The sequence below is a fragment of the Chaetura pelagica genome, unplaced genomic scaffold (assembly GCF_000747805.2).
Source record: "Chaetura pelagica isolate M959 unplaced genomic scaffold, ChaPel_1.0 scaffold138, whole genome shotgun sequence".
NCBI classification, from domain to species: domain Eukaryota; kingdom Metazoa; phylum Chordata; class Aves; order Apodiformes; family Apodidae; genus Chaetura; species Chaetura pelagica.
The window spans coordinates 1,623,023-1,638,140 of NW_009954215.1; the positions used below are offsets into that span (position 1 = coordinate 1,623,023).

General features: G+C 35.5%; 1 protein-coding gene across 1 annotated transcript in view; it reads right to left on the reverse strand.

The window, feature by feature from the left end:
* SNX29 (sorting nexin 29) overlaps positions 1–15,118 on the reverse strand; it is a gene marked incomplete at its 5' end in the record, with an annotated part of 96,981 nt that overhangs the window by 70,774 nt on the left and 11,089 nt on the right. The window contains 4 exons of the mRNA XM_010003288.1: positions 3,863–3,991; positions 5,018–5,081; positions 12,417–12,499; positions 13,005–13,083. Of these exons, the coding sequence (XP_010001590.1) occupies positions 3,863–3,991; positions 5,018–5,081; positions 12,417–12,499; positions 13,005–13,083 (355 nt within the window). The remainder of the gene's footprint in view (positions 1–3,862; positions 3,992–5,017; positions 5,082–12,416; positions 12,500–13,004; positions 13,084–15,118) is intronic.

Genomic DNA, 15,118 nt, shown 5'->3' on the forward strand with positions numbered 1-15,118 from the left:
ATGTTTACAAATATGTAAGGGGTGAGTGTCAGGGGGATGGAGTTAGGCTTTTCTCAGTGATGACCAGTGATAGGACAAGGGGTAATGGGTGCAAATTGGAGCATAGGAGGTTCAAGGTGAATATCCGAAATAATTTTTTTACTGTGAGAGTGACAGAGCACTGGAACAGGATGCCCAGGGAGGTTGTGGAGTCTTCTTCACTGGAGACATTCAAAACCACCTGGATGCGTTCCGATGTGATGTACTCTAGGTGACCCTGCTCTGGCAGGGGGGGTTGGACTAGATGATCTTTCGAGGCCCCTTCCAACCCCTAGGATTCTATGATTCTATGACTTTTGGGACTCTTCACAGCTCAGGAGATGCTGTGGGAGTTGCTGGGGGTGAGGGGAGGCGAGAGGCTTTTGCACATATCTGAACACATTTGTATATAATTGTATATATTTTCTTTTATCATTAGTGTTTAATTAAAGCTGTCTAGTTTAGTTTTCAATCCAGTAAAGTCTCTCTCTTTTTCATGCTCTCCTTCCCTATCTGAGGGGGATGGGGAGGGGATCAAGAGCCTTGCTGTCGAACCTGAGTCAAACGGTGACAATGACGCATCCATTTCAAGTTGCACAACAACATCACTTCACCCACCAGTGAAGCCCTATGGCTCTGAATGAACTCCTGTAAAACAGATTAATATAAAAAGCCAAAACCAAAAGCAACATGGCTTAAATAATACAGGCACTAGATAAAAGGAGGCAGATTAGGTTACAAAACTGACAGTAGGCAGAAGGTACATAAAAGTTTAAGATACAGTCAAATTGTCATCCCCCATTTCCCCACATGGTGCATTATCATCTTTCCTTTCTATCTGTTTTTCTTGCTCAAAACCTTGCCCTTTGTAAAATGCTTTCCTCCAACATTTCTGAATACACTCAAAGAATATACAATCTGAGATTATCCAATTTCACAGTCAACTTCAAGAAATTCATTTGCCTAGCAAAGGGAGGTAATAGTATTCCATACAGAAACAAAAAAATCTTAATTAAAAAACTTTAACATTGCCAAGAAGCCACTGGCACAGTATGTCCATGCAATTTGAGAAAGGCTCATTAATGAGGAAAAAAAAACAACAAAAAAACCAAAAAACTACAAGAAAACAGCTTACAAAATGATACTGGAGTCTATTTAGTCTATTCTACTGGAAGGCTAGGAAGTAGGCTGAATGCTAAGACTGAATGCTCCTTTTGAAACAATACCATAAAACTGTTAGGAATTACTCAAATACTTTACATGGAAGAAGGAGATTCCCACTACTTGGAACTAGGAAGAACGAAGAATTTTTCCATTTTTCAAAAAGAACTCAGGAAACTCAGGAAAATTTCTCTAAGTAAGCTAGCATTTTATCTAGGAGACCTGAGACTACAGAGAGTCTACACCAGCTGCATCAATCAATTTTGTAGGTATCCAGAAGCAATCATTTCAACATTGACTAACGTGCCACCAAAATTTATGTTCTCAAAGGCTTCAGGAAGATACTTACACGAAATTATTTGCAACAGCTTTGGGGACACAAATATCAGCTCTTATAATCTGAAGCATGTTTGTTCATCAAATTACAATAGTCAGACTGTTACTGAATTACTTTCCTTGTCTTAAAGTGTTCAGAGTACTACAAACAAGGAAATTTTTCTACTCTAGTTAGGTGACCAATTGTTTCCAAGGTAAACAGTGAGATTTCACTATTACAAAATATCTGAAACTTAACTTTCCTCTCACTCACCTAGAGTATTATGCAGCACTTAAAAAGAATTTCCAAAATTTTTGTTATTTTGAATTCTTCAACTTATTCACCTTGCCCAAATACCTGTTGTAAAGTATTATTTATTTTTTAAATTTTTACTTTTACTATTGCAGCAGCATCACCTACAGTGTACAAAGTGTCCCAACAAAAGAATTTAGAAGAAAAACCTCTATTTCAAAGTAATATATGCAGCTTCTTATATGCTAGAAAATGAGATGCAATGAATCATTAAAGAAATGCATCCAAAGTCCAAAATATTTAGAATATGAGGAATTTGTTGTACCTAAGAAGCTCCCAACACTGTTTTTATCACGTGACAAGGTAAACTGTCTTTCAGAAGAGCAATCAGCACAAAATACCCAGTCTCCATAGCAATAAGAGAAATTAAATAAACTTGTTTTAAATAACAGGTTAGTCTAAGTGAGCATCGCTTTAGATCTTGTTATAAAAGCTTTAACTATTCTTTAAAAAGGTATGGTCATGACAAATATCTGATTCACCCATATGACAATGCAAATTCTAAAACTGTGGGGGAAGTTGAGTCAAAGAAATATGAATATACAACTCTATAACCTGAAATGTGAATATTAAATGATGAAGTATTTGCACTGTCTCAATTGCCCTACATCACATGAATGTCAAACCCACTTATGCAATTCTCCCTCCCTCAGAGTAGTTCAATATGATGTGTCATCAGAAGCAGAACTAAGAGTGTTCTAAATACTTTTTTATTTAGGAAAAAAAAAAAAGAAAGCTTTATATTTATGAATTTCAGGTACCAGTTTTCTGTAATAAAAAGCTTACAGGAAGCTCAGCTGTGGTACTTCACAATTGACACTAAGTACTCTGCCAGCACATGCAGAGAACAAACACTTCTCACTGTGACAAGGCCCAAGTCAACAATCTTATTTAAAATTTGGGATAGGTTTGCTCTTAACTATACATGTGAATCATCCCCAAGATCCTAGGCATCATAGGTTACTCTAGAGCTTATTTAGAAATCACACTATTACAGCAGCATCTACATTTAAAAGTCTTTCTTAACCAACACTACAACCACTCCTCACACTTTCTACTGACTGAAGTAGGAACTTGCTGGAAGGAGAGAGGTCCCCATACTAATCTCAGAGTGGAACAATATAAGACATCTACCAGAAGAAATACTGGGGAGTAATATTAAAATGGAATAGCCTCTAAAACAAGTCCTCACTGGCTCCAGATCTGAGAGCTAGAATATCAACAATCTTGCTTGTGTACTGTTTAATAAAAAACCTGTGTTTTTACACAAGCAGCCACTTCCACTAGGATAAGTATTTATTTCATTATTCTAGGACAGCAACATCAGTATGTTGAAAATAAACATTAACATGGTGCTTCTGCTCCCCCTTCCAATTATACTTAAAAGCTGTATCAGATTTTAAGTTTGAAAAATAAGATTTGCACACAGTGCTAGGTATTTCAACAACAATATCATATATACAATAGAAGGAAAAAAAACACAAATCTGACATCATGACTTGTCCCAGATTGGGCAGACAGCTATGCTAAGAATCCTCCAAATATCAAGTATAATAAAAATTAATTGGGGGGAAAAAAAGGGGGTGGGAGGGATTAGAACTGGACAAAACAGATACACAAAGAGAGATAAGTCTTCTTACATTTACTTTACACATACATGTATTCCTTTGTATCTAGTCTTGTTATCTAACTGATATTTTCATGGCTTATATTTCTTACTATTAGTCTGATTAGTTTTTAAAATTAAACTTGATGTAATAAATTCAGCTTACTAATATTCTTTCCTCTGGTCCTGTAATGGTGATTTTACTAATATTTTAGACTCTGACTTGCTGTTAACACTTAAAAAACACAAACTAACTGAATCTGTCAGAAAATCTTGCACAGATTTTTTTCAGCTTCATTTCAATTAATGTCCATGGGATTTTTAGTCCTAAATCACTTATGTTCTTCTGAAAACTAAATTACTTGAAAGTTACTTTTTCTGGTATGCAGAATTTTTTATTCCCCTGTTCCACAGCTGCTACTTTTTATGACACTTTCACCACTTCTTACCGTGCCAAGGCTTGGACTTTCATGGCATGTCGCTCTTCCTGTTCTGCTAATTTCCTTCTCCAGTTGTCCATTTCTTGCCTTAGGGCTGCAGAATGTTCCATCTCTCCATCAAGCAGGTTTCTCAGGGATCTAGAAGAAGGCAGCAGCCTCTGTTAGAACACTGCAAACCCTAGCTAGTAATTAGAGGATACTCTCAAAATCAGAGTAGTTTGCCTGAATCATACAATTAATACAATCCTAAAACTTCATGTTCAACATAATACACTCACCTGATTTAATTAAACAAAGATATGAACAGCTACAAGGAAAAAGGACCCAATCAAAACAGCTCTAAGTGCTATTATTGATTTGTATTACAATCTCATCAACATGTCCAAAGCACAAGCTGTTACACTATCTACTGTACCACCATGCAGAAAAAAATTCTTATAGAAAACAGGTTATAATCTGGTTTCAGCTTTCAGTGCAAGTCCATCCATCTCAGAAATAACGTGTAAGCAGTATTTTTACTAGTAAGTTACTGTTACCGTAAGACAGGGAAAGGTCTTTTTCCCTACTGAGAGCACTGCCATAGACCTCTGTGTAAAACCTGTGATGAGACAGCAAAGGTCAGCATGCTGCATCATGGTAAAACCTAAAGCATTCTGGTCCTTCTGCCAAAAAATGCAAACCTGAAGGTGGTAATAACTTGCAATTATGGGAATGTGGAGGATTAGAGGCAGGAAAATGTGATCAGTTGGCAGTCTCAACATTAAAATACCCAACTAATTGAAGTATCTACAGAAAAATGTAAATTAACAAAATAGCCCTACTACAGCAGAACAACAGTGTGTCTTTTAATACATTTGTTTTCTCATTCATCTAATTACGTGTTTCAAAAGACTAAATAAATACAAAGTAGTTTTGATAGCATCTTAAATAAGTGACTTACCATTTACATTACCATCTTGTCCCAAGTGAACATAAAGACATTCAAAAATGACAGCAAATTTCAGCATATTATCATTGAAGTATTAAGCTTACCTTCCACAGAAAAATAATATATACATCAAAAAGCTAACACAAAGATTACAGGTAGCTTTACACAAAGGACAGCTTGTATTAGAGAGATTTTTTTAAATTATAGTGTCTCCTGATTAAAAAAAAACAACCTACCTATTCTGTTCTTCCAGCTCATCCTTTCTGTTCATCATGGCCACAATAGCTTGACGAAGTTCATCTAAAGAGAAGGGACAAAATAGATGAATTTCTGTGAGTATCTGTGGTCATTTCAGATCTAAAAGTCATGCACATACTGGCACTAATTGAGCAACACACCTAAGATTATGCCAACATAATTTGATACTCAGCAAAACACAAAAATGTTCTTTATCTCATCACTAATTTGAACAATCTATCAAAAATTATATTATTTAACACTGGATCAGAAGCATTGATGAAATCAAATTAGTCTGTATCTGGCTTTAATACCAACGTTCACAAGTTTGCCTGTGTCTGCAGTTGTTTTGTTTTAATCACAGAGATGTACAGGACAATGCACATTTTCACTAAATGCATATTAATGAGATACACTGTTATTTAACTTCTTCAAATTGTTGATTTTTCCTTGCTGTAAATTCTGACACAAGAAATTTGACTGTTACAGTAAGACCAGAGTAGAGATAATGTAACTGCTTCTCCGTGGCATTTCTTCTCAAGTCCAGTCTTAAAGACAACGGGATTTCTGACTCTTGTAATTTCATAAAAAATCCTTTATATCTCCTATAAATATCTTAACAAAATAATTTCTGTCATTGTAACAAGAATAAAAGTTTAAAAAAAAATAATGAAAGAATTTTAGAATTTTTAAAGACACGACAATTCCAGTCTGGCATTGGGATTCTGCTGGTAAACCCTCCCTTGCAGGATTCAGCAGGGTTCTCATATCACTTGAAATCAATCTAATTTCTTCATGCTAGATTTTTTTTCCAAAACACTTCTGCTTCTTTGGCCATGGAGAAACTAGACAATAATTTTCCTATCCATTACACGTTACAACTTGAGAACTAATCGACATCAGTAAGAAACATTTCTGTAGGTCATTAGAGGGATTTTGCACTCCATTAATTCAGTACAGGGAGAACAATTATTTTTTCTACAGTTACTTAGCATCTTTATATGAGTTCTCTATATTGCTACCAAAAAAACCCAAAAAACAAAGATCCAAACCTTGTAGAAAAGCTAAGTTAAATTGGTTACATCACTGCTTTAGTCAGACTTCCTAATGCTGTGCTTTCAGCAAAAAGACATTCCAGCCTACCTTGCCCACCACTCCTACCACCTCCCTTGCACTGGCCCTGGTGTTTATAGACACACAGTGTCCTAGTAAGGTCTGATCTGGCCCAAAATTGGTTTTCTTTTTTTTTTCCGCAGGGCCACTTTGCAGACAAGCAGTTACAAAGTGATCTTCTTGCTGTTGACTTTAATACTGTTCCTGGCACAAGGCACATAGCAGAAAGCATTCACGGCAGAACATAACACCTTTTTAGTCAATAAAGATTAGAAATAAAAGATGGAATACCCTTTTTGGCAAGAATAAATTTCATATTGCATTTAAGTGACCAGGTAACCACTGCAATTTACATAGCAATTATAGGAAAACTTAAGAGTGGAGATTCTGAATGACAGCTAAGCTACACTCCAGTATTTTAACTACTGTTTTTCAAATGATGGTCTGTAACAGCTTCTATTGACTAGCCTTTATTTTGGAGGGAGGGGGAAACAAAAAAACAAAAATACCCACCAAACCCTACATTCCGAAATTTAAGTATTGTAAATAGCTATAAAATACACACGAGGTGATCATGAAAATCAACACAGTATAGTATTCCTTTGGTCATGATGAGACATTGCCACTTTGAGGGCAGATTGGGAAGGCTGGGATTTCTCCAGGTTTTTGGGGTTATTTTCTGGTTTGTTGGTGGGGTTTTTTGCCAGTGGAAAATTGCTGGGTTGTAACAGTTCTTGAAAAAATAAGTGTTGTAAAAATGGAGCACATGCCATCAGCCTGTGTCTAGTAAGTGTTCAAGCCTTGTACAAGCGTATAACACAGGGAAAAAAAATTCTATAGTAAACTTTGAGTATAGTAACACTAAATCAAAGATCTTTAACTACAAATTTGAATTCAGAATCCTCCTCACAAAAATATCAAACCAAAAGCATTTTAAACATGTCAAAAGTATCATTAAAATATGACAATGCATCATCTGAGTTAGTTGCTATTATCTTGACTCTGAATAAACTGAAGGCATTGCTACTCAAACACGCTATAGTAGTGCTGGCTTTGTACTTACACTGTGGTGACTACAATAATTGCCTTTAAGCATCTCAGTCTGTTTAAATGTGGACTGATCTATTAACATTTAAACAGTGAAGCTGTTGGAAATTTGTCCATCTTGCCAGTTCTACCAGTCTATTGAAATTGTAACCTTAGCTTGCCTAATAGCTTTATCTTCTTTATTGCACCCATAATCTTCTGAACAAGTAGAATTGAAATCCCATGTTTTCTTACCCCCCTCTTCAACGCACACATAACTAAGCTAAGTATGAAAGATTCTGTTAAAAACCATGGTTTGCATAAAAGCAGAAGAAAGCCTCTTGAAATAAAAGATGTTAAAATGCTTTTTATTTCCATTTGTCTCTGAGTTATGAGAGTTACGGAATTGGCAATTCTACAGAGACACAGCAAAGCAGAAACTCCAAATTTCTTTATCACATACAGGACAAAGAGCAGTGCTTAATTTTAGGACCACAACAGCAAACACACATCATACTCAGTGTTTCTTGCTAATGCAGTTCAACTATGGATAGCAGTGGAGATGTGGAAAAAAGCATGAACACAAACAACTAGACTGGTCAAAGAGCCCAGGCTTTCAAGAAGGCTTATCCAGCCTGTACCTACCCTAACAGCAATATTGCTTCATTGCAACACTTGTTATTTCTTCTTGAAGGGATGACTATTGAAGGAGCTGGATTTTCTATCAGTCACTCAAAACAATCACAAGAACTATACAGTTTATCACCAACACTTCTTTAATCTCCCCATTCACAGTAAATATGAAAGAGTGAAATAAAAAATTTACCAAGAAAAAAAGAGAATAAACTTTCATTTCCTGGTCTTTCAATGCAAGTGACGGAACAGAAATAAAAGGACAATCTTATTTAATTCAGGCATAGTATTCAAAACTGTCAAAAACTGACATTTCTTACTCTCACTTGTGCCTCTTGAAAAATGTCACAGCATGTCAGAACAGTCAACTGAGTGCAAACAAAGTAAATCTAGTATCATATACTGCAGCAGGTTCACTTCAAACCTGCCAGAACATTCACAGCTCATAAACTTTTGTCTGTGTGTTGCACTTGTCTCTGAGACCAGTGCATGCTCATAACCCAGCAGAGTTATGTCTCATTCATTGTGTGGGTTTGAAACAGGAATACATTTTTTAAAAAATACAAAAACAAAACAAACAAACAAGTTGTAGCAGCAACCATAAAATTGTAATTTTCTAACTTCTGGACTTCACAACCTCAATCTTTCTTCTTCCTCGCCCCCCCTTTTTTTATTTTACCCCCATACAACAGTGGAAGGATAGCCAGGAATATCTACTTCAGTAAACTGATGTTAGAATTTATGTCCTACTTCTGAACTGCTTTGTGCATTTATATTTGGTAAAGTAACATTAATGGAAGAGATACGCTACTGTTATTAAGGATCAGCATTCAACATCAACAGACCTAAAATTCAAGAGATAATCAGCTTCATAAAAACAGATATAATAAGATAACTAGTGAAGTCTTTGAAATTATGTAATCTTAAGAGATGTATTTGCAACAACCTTTGAATAAAAAATATTCCCATGTGCAAAACAGTAATTTGAATCCAGGTCTTTCTTTATCAGTAGAAAAAGACAACAAAAAAAATTTAAAAATCAAAGAATGTGCTAATTAATTTTTTTTGTATTAAACCTCACTTTTTAAATCTATAGTGACAAATTACTAATAAAGCAATTTTTTTTTCTCTGAAATATTTTTAAATTCACTTTCATACTACATGCAAAATCTAGCTTTTCTAAAGGTCACATTCTGAGCATGGAATACATAAACAAGTGCCATAAGCTAAGAAACACCTGTCACTTTCCCAACAACCTCCAGAAAAGTCATAAGTTTCACAACTCCCTTGTTGTTTAGCCAAAGATTGGGTAAGTCTAATTTGCAATCACCTGTTATGAACACTGAGCTGTAAGTGAAATCATCTCTCAGTGTACACAAGGTCAGGCAGCACTCCTCTGCAATTCTGCAGATAGAATATCAGGGTGGGCTGGGAGAAGTCTACAGGAATGATTTATTTTTTTTAACTTTCCTAAGTGATACACAGATATTTTCAGAGACAAATAAAACTTCCAGCAGACTAGTTACATCTTAAATCAGAAGTCTGACCTTTAAGACATGGTCCCTAAGCTGCCTGCATGAACATTGGCTATTAAAGCTTTATTAAGTGCTCAAAAATCTTGTAAATATTATCCTGTCATGTCATTATTAATAGGGCAAATTTCAATAGGAAATACTATGTTGGCTTTCTACTGTATAGAAGGGTTCTGACCAAAAAAAAGTCCTTAAGATAAACTGCAGCTTTTTTCTCAGTGATGAAATTCATGCACTTTCTTTCCACAGATGTGCTTTCAGAGAAGCCACAAGAATTTTATTACCTGTCTGTGACCAGTGGCAACAAAGTTATTGAACAGGTCAGAAGCTATTTAGGGGACAGAGAAAGCATTAAAACATACAACTTATTTATTTACACAGCAGGATAAAAACATAATTTTTAGGTTTGATTATTCTGTAAAGTCCTTCAGTGATCATAAAAAACTGGGGACTTTCTCAAGAATAGAAGACAAAATATGTAATAATTTACAATGCAACAACCTTTCTGCCTTTTGCCCAGCATTAAAAACTGAGGTAAATTACAGTGGAAAAACCAAGTTCCCAGTTATTCACTAAAAATACCACTATAATCAAAGAACATCATAAAGAAGGATACAAGTAGCATCCTTCTCAAATAAAAGTAACTTACTTTCTTTTGTTCCACTGAAAAAAACAAAAAGGGGAGACTTGTGCTGTAAGGACAATTTTTTCTGGTGTAAAACAATGCAAAAAATATAATCATCCAACGACAACAATTGGAGCAAAGTTGCAACTCAAATATGGTAAGATAATGATTTTTTTTTTTTTACTGGAAAACTATATAATGGGATAGGCGCATAAATATAAAACCTCCTACAAATTGATTTCTTTATAAAGTTGTTTGTAAGACAGAATGATCTGTAAAGTAGGGTGAGTTTACCAATTAGGTCCAACACACCATTGTAACTAACTCTTTGGATTAGGATTTCTCTCAAGTGGTATCGGTATTTTTTTGAGATGTACCTGCTACTAAGTTAACCTATACCTTACAAATGTATGAGATATAAACTCAGGAAAACAATTCAAAGTGGCAGAAATTTTAAATTACAGCTTCTCATAACATAGATTTCTGGCCTGCATATCAAAAGAAGAAGGAAAAGGTTAGTACTGTACTAGTAAATTGGAAAGGAAGCGGGAGAAGAATGGATTAAAAAAAAATAATAATTAGGCTTTTTCTTTAGAAATCAGAAGCACAACATTCCAGTCACCAGAGACCTCACAGCTTTTCTGACTGCATTACTGCAGTCCATTTTTCTTGTCTGATGTGCTAGAATTAGTTGCTATGCAACAGAGCTATAAGCCTCACCATTTAATAATTCTTCTGCTAATTGCAATAGAGAAAAAGAGCTTCAGTGTCTGGCTTTGTCAAAGCACTGAATTATTTCTGTAGAGAAACTACATCCAACAACAAACTTGATAAAAAGCATTTTTATTGAATGTACCTTGGATCAGCTATTATGAAGGCATTAACTTACATGTACAGTCAGCTGAATTTTTATTATAATTCTAATTAGATTGTTTACTAGGTGTTCTGCTGGTTTTATAGATTGTTTTGACATGCTTCCCCGATTCCTTCCACTAAAACCTTATCTGAAATGGGAAACTAATGATAGCATGTATGCTTCAGTTGATCCTGTGGTTTATTTAATTTAGAAATTGCTAAGTATCAAGAACTGAACATCTCAGAATTTACTTCTATTTTATAGCTCTCTTAACTACATGCAGGAACTAACTGAACAACTGAAGGAGACCAACTGCGGCCCCTGCTGGCACCTGTTAGATCTATGTAACAATGACACCAATAGAGTGCAATAAAATCAGGAAGTTCCCCATTAAAATTCGATTACTGTAAAATAAAATAAAAATGTAAGAAAGAAAGGATATTGTAGTAATAACATAAGCAGAGAAAATCCAGTGTCCAAGGTATCATAGTACCTAACAACAGTAAATCCACCTACATCTACAACTACGTCACTTAGAAATCTCAAACTAGTGTCCTGCTTCATAAAGTACTTTACAAAGCTGAAAAACCCTTTCTTACAAAGTTCAGTGAGCAGACCCATGCCAGAGCCTGAAACAGTACCCAGCAAAAAATGCATGGTTTACTTCCTTTAACATACATCAATACCATGACATCAGAACACGGAATTAGAATATTCATTTTGATCATTCATTTTGGTCATTCATTTTGACAATTTCACAAATCAATTTCAGAAGAGAATTCTTGCTGCATCACTTCTAACTTCCCAAATGTAATATTTTAAAATATGTACACATTTAAATTTATAAAAATAAACAGACAAACACACACCCCAGCTTTAGGAACAAAACCATATCTATCCTTCAATTACAAAATTTCTGTACAGTGAGGAAAACAAAACTATACTGGCTTACATGTTGGAACAGCCAGTTAGTTTAAATCTTTGTTCTACAATTATTTTTTTTAAGAAAACAGATTAAAGATAGGGTAAACAAACTGCCTGTACTTCTTCTAATCTTTTTTCTACAGCAAAGGCTATTCTGTCCTGTCCAGGTCAACTCTTAACACCACTGAAAATACAACTGTCCTCCCCATTAATCTTAACATGTTTTTCTTATGAAAGCCCATACTTCAGTTTGCAACAGATTTCCATATCAAAACCAAAGACTGAGTGTACACAGACAGAGTTCCAGGTTTGTTTGAGTTTTTTTCCAACTGGACATTAATGAAAGCAGGCAAAATAAGTAAAATCACAAAAGAACCAGCCCTTTATGCCTTCAGAGTTTACAAATCCAAATATGTTAAACACATTAAATAATTTTTGTTCATTAATCTACTCAAGCCACATCTCTGTATAAATAGAAGCAAATGTGATGCCAGTTGAAATGAACCATAACCTGGGATCTGCCAATTCAAAAATAATTTCAGAGCATTGATTTCTAAAGTAGCCAGCATATCACAAGTGACATGCTACATGCCTCTCTAAACAGGTCTTAATGAACTAAAAATAGAAAGGAAGAGTTGCAGGACTTTCAGTTAATTCTGTCAATCTAGATACATCAAGGAAGTACTTACTAATCGTCATGGATTCTGGCACAGTGGCTGAAGGCAACATATTGCTTAAAGTATTCACTTGAGCTGCAGGACTGACTTCCACTCTAATTATAAAAGTACAATATTGTCAATAAATGAAAACAAAATCCTGAAATTGAAACTTAAGAACAAAGCATTCCAGAAATTAGAATAGTCATCATATTCACCAAAATCCAATCAACTTGGGTTTAATTATCCTTTAAGGTATCTATTTTGAGTCTGATGTAAGAATACACACAAGAAGATCCAAACCAACAGGCCATGGAGAATACAGCAAAAATAACATAAAAAATAACATTAAAACCTATGTTCAAAAACATGAGGCTGATTCTGCCTGTTATTTGACATGACTATGTGACTTCTTCAAGGCACAAGGAAAAAAGTTCAATATATGAAAACTGTAAAAAGGGTAGTGTAGGCTTTTGCATTTGTTTTTCCAAAGATTTGCACAACTACCCTAATGAATAGTTTGTTTTCCACTACTGAGTAGCTATGCATCAGTTAACAATAATAAGCTGACAACATAGGGTGAAGATTTTTTTCTTTAAAGAAAACATAATTGACATGTACCTGTAAGGAAGATCAGATTTTCTTGGAACCAGTTCTACAGCATGAACATTTTCATGCTCTTCTCCATTCTCCAAGTTATCTAAAGCATAACACACAAGCATTAGCTGTCTTCAGTTAACAGGAATTAAAGTCCTGTACGTTTACATTGACACACTGTACATTTTACATTGATAACAATGTTGTAAAGCTCCCAAGAGACTTCTTACTGAAGTTATTTTTGTGACCTCTGGGAGTTTAACCACCACATGATACCTGATGCTCATTACAAATCTGTTTGTGACTTGCAGGAAAAGAATCTGTTATTAGTACCCAGTATCTGTAACCTTCTAAGACACCAGTCCTTTATGCATTCCCAACAGAGCACCATGGCTTTTCTCTGGCTGCTTCTGCCTATCAGGACAGGCAGGTAAGATTTTTTTCTTTTAAAAAGCATGGATAATATGCCTCTGTCCACAGATCCACAACTGTCAGAATCAAAATATACACATCACTAGACCTCTAATTAAGATAGTTCAGGTGAAGAGAAACAAAAATCAGATTTAATTGACACTTTCTGCACCTCACACTATGTAAGTGTTGCAAAGTTACTATAAAATAATCATAAAATCATGAGCCAAAATGGCTAAAGAACATAGGAATAGCAGGAATTCTAGGAAAAAGGTTAATGGGAATTAGAGTTATGTCAGAATTACTATAAAGGACAAAGCTCATTTTTTAAAATTAAAGTTTACTGAAGCTCAGTTCCTAAAATGCATACTCCATTTTTCTTCCAACTGACTGAATTTTGACTCAGGCTTTCTCATCTCTAGGTACATACAGATATGATATGCCCTGACACATCCCTAAGGCATTGTCTTCAAAAGAGTTCTCCAATAAAGCAAGAAGAAATAAGGGTCTTTGGTATCTCTTTAACAAAAGTAAGCCCCCGTTAAACTTACCATGGTTCTCTCTGGTGATGTCTCCAATATTAAATCCTGGCTTGGTCTTCTGACTTTTTATTTCAGTTACAACTCCCTGGCTCTAGCTCCTGACACCTTGTGACCTCTGACTGGCTAGTAACTCCCACAGCTCAACTGCAAGCTCCCATTCCACTCCTCCCTCTCATAAACAGGAACGTTTATAAACTTGTATTCCAGATTTCAATCTGATACAGTTAGCAAACACTTACCGATCTATGAACTATTTTCAACAGCTTCTATATAAAGGGATTTAACAGAACACTGCCACAAACTACGTAAAGTTTTCAAAATCAATTCCTTCATAAACTGAAAAATGTGGGAGTACAAGAAAAAAAATGTGCTAATTTTTTCTTAAACATTGGCATATCTTAAAGAGATACATATCTTAAAATACAGCAGAGGGCAGTACAGCATTATTTTACAACATACATTCTTTTTATCACTCAACTTGCAAAACTGATCTACATTTTTTCACAGGCCTTCAGTCAACCATCCATTTCAACCCTTGGCAAATACAAACAACTTGACAAGGCTTAGTGGTGGACTTGGCAGTGTTAGATTAATGGCTGGACTTGACAATCTTAATGGTCTTTTCCAACCAAAGCAATTCTATGATTCTAAGCACTGGCAGATGAAAAATTAGATGTGAGCTGGCACTTGGTGCTTGCAGCCCAGAAAGTTAGTATTATCCTGGGCTGCATAAAACAAAGCACGGCAGGCAGGCTGAGAGAGATTATTGTCCCCCTCTACTTAACTGTCCTGAGACCCCACCTGAAGTACTGGATCCAGCTCTGGGGAAAGGCATGGGCCTTCACAGTGGGGCCAGAGGAGAGCCACTGGAATGATCAGAGATCACCTCTCCTATGAAGACAGGCTGAGAGAGTTGAAATTGTTCAGCATGGAGAAAAAAAGGTTCCAGGGACACCTTATTGCAGCCTTTCAATACACCAAGAGAGCTTACAAGAAAGATAAGAGACATTTTGCCACAGCCTGCAGTGACAGGATAAGAGGCAATGGTTTTAAAACTCAAAGAGGACAGATGCAAGGATATAAGGAAGAAATTTTTATACAATGAGAGTGGTGAGCCACTGGAACAGGTCACCCAGAGATGTCATGTATGCCCCATAGCAGGAAGTGTTCAAGGTCAGACTGAAT